Source organism: Cyprinodon variegatus, unplaced genomic scaffold (genome assembly GCF_000732505.1).
Source record: "Cyprinodon variegatus isolate N-32 unplaced genomic scaffold, C_variegatus-1.0 Scaffold772, whole genome shotgun sequence".
Classification (NCBI taxonomy): domain Eukaryota; kingdom Metazoa; phylum Chordata; class Actinopteri; order Cyprinodontiformes; family Cyprinodontidae; genus Cyprinodon; species Cyprinodon variegatus.
Window position 1 is genome coordinate 202,616 of NW_015151225.1, and position 20,405 is coordinate 223,020.

Sequence of the window (20,405 nt, forward strand, 5' to 3'; positions counted from 1 at the left end):
CACATGAAATGCAAAAAAGGGTTTTCAAGATTTTGGTAGTAATTTAAAATAAAATCCTGAAAGTTTGGAAAGCAAATCTAGCTTTGATTGATCACTCTGTGAACAGAAGTTTTATAAAGATAACTTCTGCAGTAGCTGATTACCAACATAGCTAATATAATAATAAAAATGCTGTATGCATGTGCAAAAAAAAAAAAAAAAAGTAGATGCAACAGAGTTAGTAAGCTTGTAGAGGAAGTACTCTATGGTGCAATGCTTTTCGTATCCTTAATCTTGAGTCGTACCTAAAACAAAAAAGTATCATGAAAACTTCAGATTACTTCTACAGAATAGAAATAACTGTTTATGTACAACATAAAAGGGTCATTTTAAGCATTAAGAGGAACATTAACCTGATGCTTCATTGGAAAGAGAGGGCCAAGTCGATTATTTTTGAGATTCTAACTGCGAGACACAACAGCTATTTCCAGAAAGACCTCTTTCCTCAATTGTCGCACATCTCTGCAGCTATTCTTCGCACGGAGTGTGGCTGCTGTGCAGCTTGTCCGGTTATAATCTTGACAGCTGTTCTCTGTATCACAACAAATTATCAAAAGGGGTCAGGACATGAAAAAAAGGGGGAAGAAAAACACCATCAGCTGCTCTGGAGCACAATTTGCTGACACGAACAAGTGAAAACATTTTTATTCTTGAGGCCTGAACCTCCCACCTCAACCAGTCTTTTTTTTTTTCCCTCCTTACAGTTTTCCTGAGAGGCCGGGGCAATCAAGCTCTCTACCTTGTTAGGAGGTGTTAATTGGAGTTAGTCAGACTCCTCACTTTGTCAAGGAGTCTGACAACAGAATTAATTAGAATTTGAGTATGTAAATCAATTCAAATTGGGGTCCTCATAGGGGAGGATGTGAAGATTTTTTGTTGAGGGAAAAATCAGGTGCCTCAAACATGAGCCAAGTGACTATTATGACTTCCCTCTTCTTATCTTTACGAATACAGTTTTGGAGAGGCTGAAGACATACGGTAAAAATAGAGGTGTTGAGCTGAAGGTTACATGTAGATGGATTGAAGCTGAATCCCTTTTTTTTTGCCTGTTTTTCACATTTTATGTGTGCTCGCCTTGCATGTATGTTGCATTGCTTAGGTTAATGATAAAATGTGTGAAAACACCATGGCAACAACAGAAAGGACTTTTCGCTTTCCTGTGCGTTTAGCCAGAACTATGTTGTCAGCTCGTAAATTGTGTAAACCTATATATTTAAATTACTCTTTGCTCACTTGCATTGTGTGCTGCGGGTGTTAATGTAGCATTTATTTGCAGAATAAAAATGAATTCTCTGTACTTTGTGTTCTGCTCAAAGAAGCAAAGAAAAAGGAAATCCATTCCTGTTGTGGGCTTTATTTTCATATGCTAGTTTATTTTCAGCTTTTCTCATCTTACTTGTATATTTAACAGAGTTTGAATGAAGGTTGAACTTTAAAAGTATAAAATTGACTTATGTTAACGAGGTGCATTGCAATTTATTTGCAAAAACTTTGATGTTAAATAAAGACACCATTTCTGTTAAGCCTCCTTTAAAAGCTATGATACGCCTTTTTTTTTAAACGTTAGTATGAATATATATTATGTCAGATGTATTAAAATTTCAACCCAATATCTGTGAGAGAAAATTCTTCTATAAAGTATCTCAAATATTTAACCGAATGCAAAAATTAAATGTGCTGTTAAATATATTTTTGATAATAAAATACAAAATGCTGTTTATATAGGTTGTTTTATAATGCATATAAAACCTGTTTAGTTGTAAATACATAATCTCTCAAGTGTAAACTGTACAGTTTTAAGCAAAGAAAACACTGAATCAACCTGGCAGTAAAAAAGAAAAAATTTTAATTTTTAAATTTTGACCAGTGAGAGCAAAGAGCTTGCTTATTTTTCTGCACTGGATTATTTGATCTTTCTGCGTGATGTGCATATTGAATAGTTCTGAAATAAAAAGTATATGCTTTGATTTTTGCTCTTTTAAGTGTTTGATCGAAGTATAATTTGTCTAATGATGTAAAGAGTTCAAAAACTTAACCTATTCCACCAAATATATTCATTTTGTTCCAAGTATTCCTGGTTAGTATGTTTGTTAAAACAAGGGGTTCTGTGTAAAAATATTGCAAAATACCCTAAGTTTCTGCATAAACACGTTAAATGCTGTTTAATCATACCCTTTAAAAAAAAAAAAAAACATCATAGAAGCCTTGACAAAAAAAGCATAAACTGTAAAAGCCAATCCTATCAGTTATAGACCAATCCTAATGTAGCAGATTTATCAATTAGGATACAAAAAGAAAACCAGCAATTCTTCAAAAACAAATTGTTGAAAGTTTTAAAAGCATATTTTGGGTTTAAAAAAAAATCTGAAATGATTAACTGAAATAATTTATTGTGCTTTAAGTAAACTAAAAATGTTTAAACCGCCTCTTGTTTCTGACGGTGCAGCCATGTTTCTATCAATCTGTTTTTATCTGCAGCGCATCGATGTCAGTAAGCAGAAGGCGGCTCATGAAGCGCCATACTTCCTTATAAAAACATACATAGGAAGAGATGTTCGACAATGCTTTAAGAAAAGCCATTTTATTTTTCCATTTAATAACACTCCCATGAAGACATTTTATACATGATACATCACATTCTAAAGTGCACAAATACTGTACAACAGAAATGACTTAAATACGCAGGGGTGGCAGGGTAGAAAACACTTTTTTTAAAAGGAAAAAAAAAAGTTGTAAAAAATAATTTAAATTTAACATGCTTGATTTTTTTTTTTTTCAAAAACAACAATCACTATGCATGTTTATGCTCGTGACAAGGGTTGGCCTGGGAAAATAACCTTGTGCAGCTTGCTTGGGGAAACACTAAGCTTTGGCACCTTTAGAGAAAAGAGAAAAAAAAAGACATTAACAAGGACTGGAGAACACTCAATGATAAAACCAAATAATTATATATAGCTTAAATAAATACAGTCTTAGGGGCTTGTGTAGAATGCATAATAACCCATGCCTTTTGGGTTGTCCTTGTTGTACTCCTCCACAGTCAAATCCTCACACTTGATGGTGGGAGAGTTCTCTGTACTTGAGCCCCCTGGGGACATCCTGCGCCTTTTGCACACCATGGAGTACACGCCAGAATCACTAGAGTCCACTGATTTCAACGAGTGGGATGTCTCGATCCAGGTTGAGGTGGGCTGAGCATTCTCCTCCGGCAGCTTTTCTTTAGTGGTCCCCAGCTGGTCCTCTACAAAGGCTGGGGGGCTTGGGCGAGGGGACCAGGGCAGACCTGTTGTCATTTTGCGTGGGTAGGAGCTCCTTGTTCCCCAGCCTGCAGCCATAGATGCAAAGGCCGAGTCTGGGTAGTAGCTGAGGGCATGGGAGGTCTGCAGAGACAGAGGCTTGATGCCGTACGACAGCAGGCTGCTGGTGGAATAGTCATTTTCGTAGGAGAGATCCAGCTTATTGGAACCTGGCTGCTGGACTGGGGGGACAAACCAGCGCTGGGCAGAAGCAGCGGCACTGGGATCCTCACTCTGAGGGGAGAGGAGGCTGTTGGTTTGGGGGACGGCACGTTCGCCGGTGTAGAATCGGTTCTGAGGCAGGTTGTTGACAAACTGGTCCTGAAAGAAAGGCTGCATGGCATAGCGGGCGCCGGGTACAATCTGGGTAGAGCGAGGGGAGTCTGTTGGAGACGGAGTCAGCCTGTCACTCTCTGGAGCTGTGTACATCCTGTTTACAAGGACATTTATATTTATAACAATTCTGTAGAACCGCAGACATGCATTAGAAAAAGAAAGAGGTTAAGTGTGTGAGGTTAAGGACACGTACGAGTCATAATTATCTCTGAAGCCTTTTGCAAAGGGGTTGTGATCTATCTTCAACTGTGTGATCTGAAACAAAGAATAAAAATCCCAGGATTAATAATGAGCATTTTAACACAAATAAGTATTAAAGTTTAAATGCATGCATGCTGATATTAAAGAAAACAAGGTGCTGCATCTCATCTGAAAAAAACCTTACATCTGTGTTCTGGTAGGCTGTGACTGCTATAAACTGGTTCTCTGGGAAGGTGAAGGTTTGAGTTCTGGCCTCGTTGTTCATGTCCTCAACGCCATCTTCAGTCACCTCCACAATGTGCAACCGTGGTTGGTATTTATGAAGCGACTGCAAGACTATCATCTGAAAATAGGAAATGGCGATATGCTTCACACTCTGCATTTAAAAAAAAAACGAGCAGCTACACGTCTCTGACACTCCAGAGTGTGCATCAAACTAACCATTCATTCAACAACCCAAAGCAGAAAAAAAGCTGTGAAATTTATTGTCAGCTTACAATTTAGTTTTCTAACCTGTGTGTTGTTGTTGTTGGCCCCTTTATTGTTGGTAAGCTTTAATTTGCCGAAAGAGATTTCTTGCCTCATCCAGTGAGCACCAGTGTTTGGAGATTCAGGATGAACATAGACTTTGTTACCTAAAATAAAATAAAATAAAATAAAAAGAAAAAATAGATAAAGTGATAAATATTGAGAAATATAATTCAAATACAGTTCAAAAGGTACATCATGACAGAATATGTAACTTTATAAGATAGTAAAAGTGTGCTGAATTCAAGGAGAGAAAAAAAAAACAGTTTCCCCCTTTTTTTTTTATTAAGATGAACTATTTATTCATAAAGAAAATTATAATTTTTTATGTATAAATAGATAAAATAAAGTTTTTTTTGGTTTATTAAAAGAAACAATTTTCAAGATTCAATTCCTTAGAATTGTACATGTTGAAATTTATGCAGGCAACTGATTCAATAATATCACAACTCAAAACATTTTAAAAATGAGCATGCATCTTACTGAGGGCAAAAACTGCATCATTGTATTTTTAAACCAAGAAAAACTACAGTTTTCTTTTACACAGGCCTTTTTGTGCAAACTATATCCAGTCACCTAAAATTATATTTTGCACACGCACTTATTTCTTTGTAAAAAAAAATAAACAAAAAACAAAAACAAACAAAAAACAAGCAAAAATCTATACATCTGCAACCGATTTTTATTTATTGTTAATTATGTTACTCACCTTGCATATTATTGTCCGCCTTTCCACAGGTTACCCACTTTCCTCCCTGAAAGCGCCAATGATTGGGGTCGGCCAGAACTATTTCTACAAACACATTGTAATGAGCCGTGAGGTTCAGTCCGGTGATGTTGAAACTGAGAAATGGAAACATCCGTCTGCAGAAAAAAGGAAAAGACAAAAATAATTACTAAAATATGTGCAAAAAATTGCGCAAAAGCTGTTAATCAAATTATATTTGCGCTTTAACTGGTTGATCGGGCCTTGCGCTTTCTTACAAATTAAAATTCATTTCTGATTAAGATTTGAAAACATTCCGATTGTCTTTTTTTGTTTGTTTGTTTTTGTTGTTTTTTTAGTTTAATTTTTGTCGATAAAAAATATATTGGAAAAAATAAGATGTCAAACTAAACCAGCACAATCAGTCCGTTTACCTGCCCTGTTTGGTGATGATCATCTCGGTCTGATGCCGGTGAAACTTGAGCCAAAGAGGCCGGTTGCACAGATAAACCTGCGCCCTGGCTCCGGTCGCGGACCCCGGCAGAGACATGGACCCGATCCCCGTCCCGGTTCCGGAGTAGGACGGGTACAAGCACCCCGGCCCCTGGCTGAACTGGTAGCCTCCGCTGCTGAACTGGCTCCGGCCGCTGCACACGGACGGGGCGGTGAAGCCCGCGGGCGGCAGCACCGATCCGTAGTGTAAGGAGGCCGGGTACCTGGAGCCGCTGGAGCCGCTGTACACCGAGCCGGTCTGTCCTGCGTATGGAAACAAGGAACAGGGGCTGGCCATGTCGGAGCTGGTCTGGGAGGAAGAGATGAAGTATCTGTCTGAGCCGAGCTCGTCTATGTTGTACCGGCGGCCGCTCGTCAGCTCGTCCTCCCCAAGCACCGGGGAGCCTTTCCTCCCGTCGGCCTTACTATTATAGTTGTCTCCCTCCGCCTCGCCCAGCATCCCGGCCCCCACCCCGCTCAGGTACTTCTTAGAAGCGCTGCTGGCTTCTGGCTCTGTGCGCTCCACCTCCTGGTAGTCGAGCTGAGAGGACGGCCTGGGGCTGTTGTTTGCGCTGTCCGACGAGGACAGGTTGTAAAAAGTCTTGGGTAGATTGATGCTAGCGCTGGGAAGAATATTCTCTAACTGCATATTTTTTTTTCTTCAAGTTCAAGCAATAAATAAATGACTTTTAAAAGGAGTCCAGAGAGGTGGAAACTCAGAGGTGCCACCGGCGCCCGGGTTGGTCTCGCTTTCTGCAGCCCACCTCCCCTTTCACCGACGCTCAGATGTTAGAGCCTTTTCCTCTCCTACAGATTTTCAGATTAGATGAGATAATGGTTTGGGTGGGAGATGCTGAGCGGCTCTTATATGATTCGCTCAGAAAACAGATTGTAAACGTCAGGGGAGGGGTTTTGGAGCGGGGAGCCGGCCCTCTCTGTGGCCAATAGGAGCGCTGCTTTGGTTCAGCTATAAAAAAAAAAAAAAAAAAAAATAGAGTTTAATTATCTTTACATTTTAAACCCATTTTGGTGACTGTTAAAAAAAAAAACAAACCTACAAAACCATTAAAAGTCTATTAGTTAAGTCATTTAGTATGAAGGTAAGTAATGTGGAATCTTTACACTCTAAAGTTTTCCTATTAAGCTTTGATATTTGTTACTTACAGCTAAAACTAACGTGAAATTCAGTTTCTGAGAAAAATGTGACTGTTATAGAAGGCCAAAATAAAGATTTTCCATACAGAAAATATTTTATGTTTGTCAACAAGACCCCAAATTTTGTCATTAGCCTACAAAATGAGGGTATAATAATTTCCTAAAGGACCTTTTAAAAGAAACTGGTCGACTTGCATTTAAGAATATGACTTGAAAGTTAAGTGGAAGGAAAAACTGTAGTAGAAATGTACTGGAGCACCACAGCCTTAAAAGATTCAGATTCTAAAGCTCATGAGCATCTCAGAACCCAGTCATTTACTGATTTATTGTTTCAAAAGTGATGACATAAGCTTGATGTTTTACGGTCTACTCAATGCCTCCATCTGCTAACTTTATTGACATGCTGATTTTGTTTCCCACCATAACGTGGCATCTGTCTACATTGCTAAAGGTACCAAACCAGCTTTAATCACCAGTATTGCTCTGCTGGAATGATCAATGAAATCACCCTATTCAAAAATCTAGAACCATGATTTTCAAGAGAAACATAGGGGACACCTGATCCTCAGAGGCTGCTTGGGACACTATTAAAACAAGCTGTGCCTCCTTCTCACCTCAGCAGAGCAACGGGCTAATTAAAGCAATAATTCACACAAAATACTTGCTTAACATAGAGTTCAATTTTCTCTTTGTTAAAAAAAGACAGGTTCATACAATCCTAAGATTAGGTAACTTTTGTTTTATAATACTTGCAGCTGTAATTAATTAATCTCAACTTTTGGAGTTTGAGATGAAAGTTAAATAAATGTATTTCCAGAATTTTAAGTTAAAGCACAGAAAGTTGTTGTCAGGTAAAACATTTCACATTACTGCCAATCTCTATCATATACAGTATGTAGATTTCTGTTTTGTCTCTTCGCTGTAGTGATGATATTACCAACTGCCTATACGACTTGGTTTGATGTAAATGTATACAGAATTATATTGATAACTGGCATTTATACAGTATATTGCAAATTTCTGCTTATTATCAAGGTGTTTACAGAAACATATTGAATTTGTGTATTTCATAGTCAACTTTTCACAGTGTATGAGTGCATTATCCACCCAAAAATATAAAACAAAAGGTTTTCACATGAATAAAAACTTTACGACTGAAAACCAGGAAATATCCCTTATGCTGCAAATAAGGACATTGATTTTATATATATTATTCTTATATATACTAGACATTTAATCACTGACAAATATTAAGAATAAACTCCAATTAGTGTTTGTAGTTTTATGGTGTTATAACAAAAAAAAAGGATATTTCTCATTTTATTCTTTATAGAGTAAAATAATGGTTCATAAAAACAATAACTATAAACATGACTGTTCCAAAGTGTGCAGCAACGTGTGGCGGAAGGACAATTGCATTTTTCTAAGCTATACATCCAAAGAAAACTTCAGTTTCCCCACCTCAGAGTTGCTTCTTATTAGGAAGTCTGTCAACCATGATGGTCTGATGAAAAATAATAATAACACTTTAGTGCGTTATTTTATAAAACACACAGACAGGCAAGCTGGCTATACCAGCTCAAAGATACTATGAGTATCGATTTTTTTCCTCCTATACTTCCAGGAAAGAGAAACAAATCTTAATTTTGCATTAACAATAATAAAAAACAAAACAAACAAAAAAAAAAAATGCTCAAATCCGTCCTTCTTGTTATGTTTTGAAAATTCATGCTCAGACACTCTCAGTAAAATAAAAATGTCCTTTAAAAATCAGTATGGTAACATAGTCCTTTATTGTGCTCGCAACAAGGTGTATCCAAGCGATGCCCAGGGGCCAGCAGGGGGCCCTAAGCACAAACACCGATACAGCTGACTGATCCTGGATAAGATTGCCCTTTTTTCCGTTGGATGAGGGTGAAAAATAACTTTATGTTTTCTATTGGTTCAAATGCGAATAGAAGAAAAATCCTGTACACAAACATGGCCTGCACACACTTAGACTGAAAAGAAAAACACCTTAAACCTGCCAGCACCGGCATGATGAGAGCAATCTGTATTCGGATTCCGTTTTTATTGACTTACCCTAGAAAGGCTCAGAGGCAGACCCCACTTCCCTGCGCGCAAACAATCCAACCCCTGAAGAAAAAAAAACAGAAAGACTCACATGTGCACCTTGTTTCCTATAATTGGACTTCACCGCCTCTTCAGCACCAGCGTTAATAAAAATATTTCCTGCCAAAACCTGCCGAAAATAAAACTCCAAAAACTAAAAGACGGTTATTTCAATTTCACACTTGTAAGGGGGACGCTAAAAAAAAAAAGGTTTGAATTTTTCGCCCTGCAGTTTTCTGCTTTTTTTTCCTTTTGACTTTGTTTCTCAAATAAAATATTATGTTTTTAAAAGAAATAATAATAATTATATAAAAAAAAAAAACACTTTTCTGCGTGTTTATCACGTAAGACCTCAAATGTATGGACATTTTAATAATTCAACGAGAGAAAAGAATGGAAATTATTAAAATGCCAAAATCCCTGATAAAAACACAAAAATGAAAGGCTGTCGTGCAAAATAATAAAATATGTTCAAACGAAGCTGATGTATATTTAAGCTGCTTCAGTTGAACATTTCAGAGGTTTTTTTTTTCTAACGAAAAAGAGGATTTTCTTTGTTTTAAGAAATTTTTAATATTGTTTAAATCTGTTTAAATCTGTATGAGTTTTTTTTAAATATAGATAAAGAAAAAACACAAAAAGCAGAATTTATTTGCTTCAGAATTATTAAAAATAGGCCTTACGATATAAAGATAAGAACAAAAAGAAAAACGAAAATAATTTATTTAAATTGGAAACTCCGGATTTTTTACACTAGTGAAATAATGATAATGGAGCACAAACAATTTCCTATTAAGGTGTAAAAAAAAAAATCAAAGAGGGAGAACATGTTCTGTATCCAGGCCTGATGGGGATTCACAGGATTTATAGACACAGCGCTCTCTAGTGATGGAGGCAAAAACTCTGAGTATAATTATTCTACTTCACTGGTTATATATATAAAAAAGAAAAAAAATTAAATGCTGAAAGAAGTCACCTCTCAGGTGTTAAACTTCTTTCTGACTTTACATAATCCTCAGCTCAATTTAATGTTTGCATCCTTGTGTTTTTTTTTAGATTGTGCAGGGGTGTTCTTGTGTGTGGAGCCAGTTTGTGCATGTGTGAGCTTTAAAGAAAGCTGCAGGGGAAGGAGGCTGGGAGTATTAGGTGGGGTGGAGGGATGGGGGGGTGAGATGAATTTGGGGAAAATGGGGATACAAATCTGTGAAAAGCTAAGGGAGAGTCTCGGCTGGAGGCAGATTGGCTGGTGTCATAAATGGGACAGAAAAGCCCGGCGACTGGGCCATCAGGGAACCTGAGCGACATGCGTACGGCTCACGGCCTGTCAATCAGGAAAGAAGACCTCCTCAGCAGACACATACTCCAACATCAGACAGCTGACACCTGAGATCCAGCATACTTTTCAAAATAAACTGAAAGCTGTTACTTACTATCTACAATGTGTTTTCATGCTGTTGTCTTGAAAAGTGGAAAGTCCATATTAAAGGTACCATCATAGGTCTGTGAAGTTGATTTAAAATTAAACATAACAAGAACATGTACCTGTGTATTTATGTCCACCCTGCTTCACCCAATGCTCTGTAGCTGCAGGCTCCTTCTATAGTTAGCGGGTAAACCTTTAGTTCAAAGGAAGCAGCATTTCTATTCAAACCACATTTCAGTATTTCACACCTGAGCTGTCAACACCTTATTAGTACAATCATCCCTTGTATTTTTTCTCTCGCTCTCCTCTTTTTTAAGATAATCAGTGAATTTACCTGTTAGAGTTGGTGAAGGTTCTATTTAAGAGAAATTTTGCTCTTATCACAGCTGCACTCTGTCAGGGTCCTTATCCTTTGGCCTACTTGAAGTTTTCTTGTGAGACTTGTTTCACAGCTGATTATTGTACATTATAGCTTTATTTTATGAGCTAATTGTCAGAAAATCCTGCTAAAACAGCCAAAGTGTTTTTGCTTTAATGACTGCAGTCTGAAACACGTAGGTCTTCCTCATGCCTATAAAGACGTGAAAACTAGAAAACAAAATAAACCTGATTTATGGGCCACCTATAAATAAGCTAAATCCAAATGAGGTGGATGTATAGATCCTACTCATAAAGGAGCTCCCACTCTTGACCTGTCAGCATGTTTCTTGACCACCTATAAAAGTCCAAGTGTGTCTGAGATGACCCCGTTTGGCCCCAGGCCAGGGCCTGCACGACAGGGGAAGGGAAGTCCCACCATATTGTTGTCAGAGTAGATCATCAACACGGCACATGAAAGGCATGCATTCCCAGTTTTATGAGCCAAGGTGGCTGCAGAAGCCTTTACTCGGGAGTGAATTCATGTGCCCCATTGTAAGGATTAATAACGCAAGTCTCATTAGAGATCCGCGCCACAGAGACCCCTGTAGGGAGGGGTGCTGGGAAAAGGACTAAGAGCAGTGTGCACCACGCCAGCACCACGCTGGTCCGCAAATCATCATCCTCAACAACGTTTTTATTGGAAAGAATTTATTTCACAAGCTTATCAACAATGCCCCCCATATATATTTTCCAGTGTGCAGACATTGCTAACATTTAATCAAAGCTTTGGTCTTTCAACATGGAAAGCTTGTGTTACAGACATGTTGCTGTCTTCAAAGATGCAACAGTGACAGCTTCATGAATTTCCACTTAAGTACATCGTATTCGGCTCTATAATTTATTTAGTGATTTAAACAACAACCTTCACTACAGTAAATTATAGCCTTATTTTGCATATATTCAAAAAACATTAGATTGATCATGTAAAGTATACTGATATTCTTATTATAGCAGAGAAAAATCCTCTGCCATGTGAATTGGCTCCATCTGTAAAGTGTCATGTAGTGAAAGCTTGGGGGTTTCTAACTGTACACATGCAGGGTATTTGGATTCTTTAAGAACACATTCAAATGCACAGGAGATTGCTCAAACCCATCCAATACTATTTTTGTAAATCAGCCTTTCTTCTCGTCAGATACTGCTGTAATGCATGAATGTATGCCTGTTTCATCTGTCTTTCCTGTGGAAGAAGTAGCGGTGGATTACTGTATAAATGTATCTGGGGGATATGTGAGCCCAATGCACAGGTTGATAATCCACTGCATTAAGACCCGTCCTGGAGAAATAAGGCATACTGGTTGCATCCAGGGAAATAGGATTGAACTTGCTTTGTTGTATTTGATTCCCTCAAGGTTAGACAACATGAATTTTGGATTATTGCATTAAATAACGTGTTACTGCCCATGGGAGAAAAAAACAAAAACATTACTATGGGTAAAATTATGTTAGCTGGAATAAGTTTTTTTTTTTTTTCTACAAGAATTTGTGGCAGAGAGAAGCAGCCTAATAAGTGAAATTTCCCAAGATTTGTACTGTCTAGTAGTTCAGTAAATAAGATTAAATTTCAAGACGAAGCAACACAAAAGTAATGTCTGATAACAGTAGTTCTTTTCATTACAGTTTTAAAATGTCTTTATATAACTTCTTCACATGTGATTTTATGTTTTAGACCAACCCATGGTAGAGAGTAGTTGTGAAGTACAAGGAAAATAATACATGGATTTGAATTTTTTTTTTAGGATTGTTATCCACCTAGAAGGTTAATTAAACATTCATCATGTTTTCTTCCACAACTACCCTGGATTTAATTTCATCCGTCTTCTGATCGACATTGAGTATCTTTGCTGTCCCTGCTGAAAAAAAAGCTTTAAAGTTTTCATAGAGGACATTGTCATATCCTCTGGTTTATCACACTAGAAAAGGGACCATGGTTCATAGGGTACATGGTTTGTTGTCTTCCATGGATAGTAAATGTCCAGTCCTTCCATAAATGTACCTTTGATTAAGTTCTGAAGTTTAATTGGGGCATTGTAACGCATCAGTAGCTTGATCAAAACTATTTTGTCATACAGTAGCTTAGACTGCATGTTTAGGTTAATTATAAGTGATTCCTTGCATCCTCTCAAGAGTTTTTGAGACTGTTTATTTTTGTAGGATCACCCTGTATGCATTTCACAAGCTCTGATGTCGGATGATTGATAACAACTTTCCTGTACCTGCTGAAGACAGGTTACCCAGATGCATAAAGCATTCATTGTTTTTTTTTATAGCAGTACAGAATTCCTTCTTCCACCCATGATGTGTGTCTTTTACCTGAGCTATATTGACAAGTAGCTTTTTATGCAAACAACAATTTGCTTTAGTCATTGACAATTGATCAACCAATAAACCAACCAACCAACCTGTCATGGTCTTGGAGCTGATGACTGACTTGATTGCTAATTTCATTAACCTGTCCAATTCTGCCTGGTTTTCTCATCACTGATCATCTGATGCTCCAGCTCCTGCCTCCATTTAAGCCGCTTGCTCCCAGCCGTCGGGGCCAGATTATTCTTGAGCCTTTCACGTGATAGTTTTCTAGCTTTACCTATAGTGTTCTGATTGCCTGCCCCTGTTCCGATCTGTTTGTCTGACCTGTCTTCGGATTCTGTTGGATTCTAACTGGATTTACCTCTTGACTTCACCCTCTACATTATCCTGCCTTCCTCCACCATCTGCTCGGATCTAATCTCCTGTCAGTTCTGTGTCATTTAAGGCTTCAGCATCTGAAATTGTGTGGTAAGCGATATGTCTGGTCAGCTGACCGGCTAGTATCAACCTTGTTCTCTGGGCACGGACTATACTCTAAACCAGGTTAGCGACTCATGCGTTCAGATCGTCTACTCTCAGGTTTTCATTGTCAACCTAACCCAACCTAACCTGTGTTTCCTCTCACTAGAGTTACCTGCCTCATATGTTATCTGCTGCTGCTGCAGATCTGCAAACTGTCTGTTGATACTTTAATAAACCCTTTTAAGTTATCCCACTGTCTGAATTGGAACTTGCCTGAATACTGGGTCCTCTGTTCTGTGTCATTACACAACCAACCAACCAACCAACCAACCAACCAACCAACCAACCAACCAACCAACCAACCAACCAACCAACCAACCAACCAACCAACCAACCAACCNCCAACCAACCAACCAACCAACCAACCAACCAACCAACCAACCAACCAACCAACCAACCAACCAACCAACCAACCAACCAACCAACCAACCAACCAAGTGTTCTTATATTTTACATTGCACCATTTCTTTTTTGGATGTTTTTTAAATTATACAAAAAAAATTCCAAACTGTACAAACCTGCTAATCAATCAACTAACCATGTGTCAGCTTTTCCAAAGCTAATCCCTGATATGTGTCGCTGGATCTTTGATGTTGTGTGTTTACTAATATTCTTTAACAACCATCTCAGACCTTTCAAAAGAATGGACTCCATTTACTCATTAGTGCCATTGAAGGGCTGTTGAGTGCACTATATTGTGCATTTATTGAGTTAATGGGGGCCTTTCAGATTTTAATAATAGACAACTAAAAAAACTGAGTAACCTTTAGCTTCATCCTTACACTGCTATGTGTTCATGACATTAAATGTCAGTGAAATGCATGTGAACTTCTGGTTTTAGTAGTATAATAGTAGACAGAAGTTATGGGTCTATCTACAAATTACAAGCAGCTCAGATTTAACTACACACCAGTGAACTGAAAGCGACACATCTAGGTTTTTTCTTTTACTTTACTCCGTCTGTCGTCACGGAACAAACAGCTAACAATGCCAAAATAAGATGGCAGTCCATTGGCCCTTGCCTCACCCTCTTCCCCATTTTAGCATAACCTTTGTTGACCCACTTCTTCAAGCCCATCCTACTGAAACACCAGAGGAATTGACATAGCCTTAGGGACCAAAGCCAAATAGCAGGTGCTAAAAGTTTGACAGTGTAGACTGGATATATGTGTTTCCTGGAACGTGAGGTGTAAGGGAGGGTGGTGGATTTCTATCGACTCGGCATTAAGCCTTCCAAGATAACACGACCTCTTTAACAGGCTCATGGTTGAGGATGGGTGGATTGAGTTGGTGAGGGAAGGGGATGTCTGTTCCCTACCATTCAAGCTCGTCAAGTAACTCAATCAGTGACGTTATCCATCAAGTGCATCAACTGTACCCAGCTCACCCCTGGTTTCCCATCCTTTCCCATAGCACTATTACTGCCAAACAAGCTGGGCTTTTATCACATTCCCAATCTTGACTTGGAAACTGCATTTCAGAGCGGTTGTGTATTTTATTTTTTTTTTGTCTTGCTTTTTTTTTCTTTTTTTTTATTTCAGAGCGGTTGTGTATTTTATTTTTTTTTTGTCTTGCTTTTTTTCTCTTTTTTTTTTTTTTTTGGACAGGCAACACAAACAAATTTACACCACAGGAGTATTCTGCTGCTGGTCCTGCCTCAATGTGGTTAAATCAGTGAGTCAGAAGTGAGAATGTAGAGTTTTAACACTTCTCTCTCCTGGTATGAAAGCTTCTAGATAGACACAGAGGAAAACCCTAACCGACTTAATGTCTAACAGCAAGAGGCATATGCTAGTGGGAGGGAGGCAATGCAGAACTGAATTATGGTTAAAGGTTGAACCCCCACCCCCACTGAAATAAGGTTTGTAGCTTGGGATTCCCAAGCAACATCTACAGGGTGAAGGAAGTATCCCGATTCCCTAGACAAAACAATACTAAGATTTGTAAAGCAATTTCAAATCATTCAAGAATATCTAAGTTAGGTACCAGATGTCTTTATTTTGACATATACCAAGCTAAGCAAGAAAATACTAAAGTATTCACAAGAAGGCTCCATTTTTTTCAGTACAGAAATCCATCCAGCAGCCATTAGATATAATTAGAGACCACAGAATGGTTTTGTATTAAAACATTTGCAGCAATTTGGCAGCTGTATAATTTAGATGTACTGGATCATGCCATGCACATACATGAAAACACACAAACGAAAGTGCGTGTGCACTCACACACAATCATATAACCTCATCTGCATGTGCGCTCACATGCTCATATAAGCACACACACACACGGACCCCAGTGCAGCGGACACCTTCAATATTGAACCCAGACCCAGGCCTGGGCTCTGTATTTACATGTAAATGGTATACAACAATCTGTGGCCCTTTTTGTCTGCTCCGTCCCTCCAGCCGTCTGGGCCTAGGAAGAAGAACTGGTAGTCAGATGGGGAGGGGGGATCACATCAGATGGGCTCCCATGGCTTGGGAGCCAATTGCTCAGAAGAAAGCGGGAAGAGGCTGACTGACTGGCAGCCACTGAAACAGCAGGGACTCCCACATAGCATGGAAGAAATCCATGGACTTGTGTCCTTCCCTGACTAGAGAGCAGGAGAGAGATGAAAAGGACAAAGAAAAGTCCTTCCTGTCTAACAACTGAAGACCAAAACAGATGTCTTCTAAAGAGAGGTCCGCTTGACGCTCTCAAAATAAGAGAAGCAAGTTGAGGCGGTTAAGTCTGGTTTTCTGGGGGAGGACTGAGAACCTGGTCTTTTCCTTGTGGGTAGAGGTGTCATATTTGACAAGTGTATATGTGGATGTGGAGGGGTGGGTGTCAATGATAAGAAATTATGAACAGCAGTTAGCTGGTATATCCAAGTCACATGGCGGTGGTAAGAAGCCTGCCTGTATTTGTTCCTCACGATCGTCTGTCGAGTGTTTGTGTGTCCTTCTGTGCTGGCGGGTCAGACATGGTGGAGGTCTAGACACATGGACTGAACACTCTGAGGAAGGATACTTGTTTGGAGGTTCATCTGATAGTTGTGGACCTTGATACAACAGACCAGCCGAGATAGGCTGGACCCATACTTACTGTTAATTGTCCAGATTTCAGATTTTTTTTCCTTTTACAAAATCTGGTGTCTGCAAAAGCTAAAAATCTGCAGCTAGTAATGGTTAACTTGCTGCAGTGGCAAAACGAAACATTTTTTCTGGTACAATAAAAGTCCAACCTTTTCCAAGTGATTCATAGTTTCACTGCTGTAAAGTGCCAATTTCTTTAGAAACCATACTTAATCACTTTATCTTTATTTTTATAAAACATTTTAATGGGTTGCTAAAATATTAAGTCATAAATCAGTTATATTTAATTCTACACTAATCGGGAAAGATTAAATTGAAAAAAGTTCCACACCTTCTGATTTTTTGAAGTCAGTGGAACTTTCTGGTTGGTCTGAGTGGTGAGCGTAGACTGATTAGGAAGGAGTTGGTTGGTGACAACTGATGGCTGATTGGTTTGCTTACTGGAGAGATGAAGGAGGAAGGAGGTAGCATGGATCTGTAGGGGTTTGATTAGCTGGCTTTGCAGACTGTACCCCCGAGGTGAAGGGCAATGTGAGATCTGAGAGCGTTGGTATTTGCAAGAGAAGAGGTGCTGGAGAGCAGACACGCAGGTGATGAAGACTCAGAAACTCTATACACAGGTAAGAGCTTTTCCATGATGATCAGAGACAGGCTGAGGTTCATTGGTTTTCTGAAACAATATCAGAGTCCATATTAAAGTGATTCATGATAAGACAAATTTCAACAAGAAAGCTATGACTGGAATACCATCAGGGGTAATCATCCAGGGAAGAGAGATGGTCCTTAGCCTCCCTATATACACACTAGTCTTGATTGAGATTTTTTTCATAGGTGTACAGCAACATGGGTCGGCCCAGCCAACAATAAAGATCCTCTCTGTGACAGGAAGCTCACTGACACAAAAAAACATCAGCAAAAACCCAGAGAACATATACAGCCGTACCCCAAGTAGGCCCTTAAATGCCACTGTCCTGCCAGTTTTAGAGCTTTCTCTGCTCCAGCACAGCTGATTTTCACTGAATGCTGATTAACAGGCTTTTGTTGAACAGCAATCATCAGAAACAGCTGTGCTCAAGCAGGGAAACCTCTAAAACCCGCAGGACGACGGGCATGAGGTCTGACTTAAGGCATGCCTTCTAACAGTTCTGTTTGTAACCTGGGTTACAACCTGTCATATTTCATAGAAGTTAGCTGGAAATAAAGCTACTAAAAACTGAAACAGGGCATACATGAATTTCTCCTTATTATATATAGATTTTATGATTTTATCTTGGTAATACATAACTATGCTTAAGTATAGATAAATAAAGTTATTTGCAAGTACATAGGTATGTTTTATTTATGGGTACAAAATGGAACTGGGAGTGGATAACATCACAAAGTGAGGATACAAAATGAGGTACACTTTAGCTAAAGGGCCAATGAAGCTGGAAACCCCTTTATTAAACCCGAATAACTCTAAAAACCTATTGCTAGCGATATGTATTTGAGTCATAAAAATATAAATGCTTTTTCAATATTATTTTCATCACTGACATTTAGATTAGATTGATATGCCATGTGCACTGTTAGGGAGCAGGATAACCCCGGAATAACTAACCATCCCAGAGCATAAAAGATATAAAGTAGAATAGAATGGAATAGAAAAGAATAGAAAAGGCATACCCTCATTGTTAGACAATGTGGAAATCTAGGTTTTATATTGGCAAAAAAAGAAGAAAGTAGAACAAAGACACACATTAGAGTAAATTATATAAAAAAAAGAAAAATTGAAAGTTGAAACTTTTCAGGTAAAATGTCAACTTTTAGGTAAAGTTAAAAAAAAGTTGGGTTAGGGTTAGAAAAGCATAAGCAGAAAAAAACAGGAACATTGCAAACAAAGTGCCTATGTCACAGACCTAGATGTCAGAGCCACAGCCCTGTCTTATCTCATACAACATGCAGGAAGTGAGTTAATTCAGTATCTCTTGACATCAGCGTTCCAGCTTGTCCCTTAGCTGTGCTTGGATAATATTGAAAGCACTTAAGTAATCAACAAGAGTCATTCTCACAGTGCTTGAGGGAGTGCATCAGATAAAGACTTCCCCAGGAAAACTGCTGAGAACTAGCCACTCAAGGGTCTTTTCTAGAAGTGAGGCTAGTGCTACAGGCCCATATCTGCTGAAGTCCTTTGGATGTGCTGCCTTAGGTACTTGTACCACACACGAGGTCTTCCACAGTTGTGATACTCTGTAGCTTGACAATAATGTTGAGTATCCCATGATGCCATCCAGAACAGGTACCTTCCTTACTTGATATATATGAGTTACATGAAAAACTGCTTAAAACTGCTTCCACTTACTGTGGCAATTTTCTTTTTAAAAAAAGCCCTGAATTTATTCAAGAATTTGTTTTCTAACAAAAAAATCTTTAAAAAATGAAAATAAAAGTGCACTTGCAACCAGATGTCAAAAGTTAAATTTTTCTAATTGCTTTTCAGAGAGAGAGGACCTTTGCTGCTGTCAGCAGGTGTTGACAGAAGCTCAAATGATCAATGTACATGCTTGTAACAAACTGAGTGAATGCTTGATGTAGGGTTGTCACGATACTAAACTTTTCAACTCGATACGGATACTAAGGAAAATATTCGATACTCGATACCATTTTCAATACCACAAGGATAAAAACAAAGACTCCAAAATTCTACAGAAATATTTTCATTAATAAATAAAATACAATAAATAAATACAATAAAGGTTGCACAATATTAAGCAAGCTTGATAAAAAACTTGTAAAATTAAAATGAAGTGTTCCTTCCTTGGCTATGCTTTGCTCACATAACAATGACACTAGCCAAACCGGTTAAGAAACAAAAATAATTCTCAGCAGCCGCACCTCTTACAAAAAAAAAGTCTGAAACTGAAAAGTTTACAGAATTATTCAATCACACAGTGTTCTGAAAGTGCATTTTCCACTATTCTGCACTTTAGATGGCTGTATCGATACTTTTGAAAATGAGTATTGTATCCGGATACAACGTTTCAGTATCGATACTTTTTTGAGTAGCGATACTTTTGACAACCCTAGCTTGATGGTAAGAGAAAAATTGTGTTCCTTAAATATTTTAAGTCCAGAAACTGTATTTGTTGTGACGCTACTAATGTCACAAAGCATGTACTCTAAAATCCTCTCAGACATAACAGCAAAAAGTGGATGAAAATTGTTTACAGTGAAATATGTGCCATAATTGCGTTTACTATTTAATTCAAGTGCATTCAATCAAATTTTCCAATAGATGGCTTCTCTTTAGTTTTTGCACATACAAAAGTCTTTGCTTGGACTTGAATAAAAAAACTATGCTTAGACATTTTTTGTCTCAATATGTGATCTCAAAAATAAGAACAACAAAAGAATATAAAAGTCAATAAAGAGCTGCAAGAGTAGTAATAATATAATGTATGAAGAAAAAGTGGGTATAAGTGCTTATACTCCTTTATTACGCTTTTGTTAATTTACACTCTGTGAAGAGAATGTAAGTCCAACTTAAAGGAATAGCTTTAATAGTTTACAAGCAATTCAATTAAGTTTGCTTAATGTAACATTTTAATAATGATTGAACAAGACAACTTATAAACTAAACAAGTTAAGTTCTATCAGCTAGATTCACTTTTTACTAATTTAAGCAATTATTTTAAATTGGAGCTGCATTCTCTTGTTAGAGTTTAGGTTGAAAACAGTATCACTAAGAAGCCTGGACACTTTTTTTGGAAGTTAAAGTACTCTGAGGTTAACCACCCCCCACCCCCTACCCC

The 20,405-nt window shown here is 38.2% G+C and overlaps 1 protein-coding gene across 2 annotated transcripts; it reads right to left on the reverse strand.

The window, feature by feature from the left end:
• Nucleotides 1-2,601: 2,601 nt before the first annotated feature.
• Nucleotides 2,602-6,403, reverse strand: LOC107098373 (eomesodermin-like). Of its 2 annotated transcripts, XM_015396011.1 has the most exons (7): nucleotides 5,541-6,403; nucleotides 5,110-5,264; nucleotides 4,386-4,507; nucleotides 4,057-4,215; nucleotides 3,865-3,926; nucleotides 3,047-3,765; nucleotides 2,818-2,915 (listed from the first exon to the last, which is right to left on the reverse strand). In XM_015396011.1, exons 1-7 carry the CDS (start codon nucleotides 6,245-6,247, stop codon nucleotides 2,902-2,904), a joined length of 1,938 nt encoding a protein of 645 aa, XP_015251497.1. In that variant the 5' UTR covers nucleotides 6,248-6,403; the 3' UTR covers nucleotides 2,818-2,901. The 2 variants fall into 2 exon arrangements, with proteins under 2 accessions (XP_015251496.1, XP_015251497.1); XM_015396010.1 differs by having other exon boundaries at nucleotides 2,602-3,765.
• Nucleotides 6,404-20,405: the final 14,002 nt, after the last annotated feature.

Bases quoted from the DNA above. Each gene is read 5' to 3' on its own strand.
- LOC107098373 (XM_015396010.1), bottom strand. From the start codon at position 6,247: ATGCAGTTAGAGAATATTCTTCCCAGCGCTAGCATCAATCTACCCAAG. The intron at 5,265-5,540 runs GTAAACGGACTG...TTTTTTCTGCAG, and splicing joins ATCATCACCAAACAGGGCAG to ACGGATGTTTCCATTTCTCA. The intron at 4,216-4,385 runs GTTAGAAAACTA...TCCTATTTTCAG, and splicing joins CCAACAACAACAACACACAG to ATGATAGTCTTGCAGTCGCT.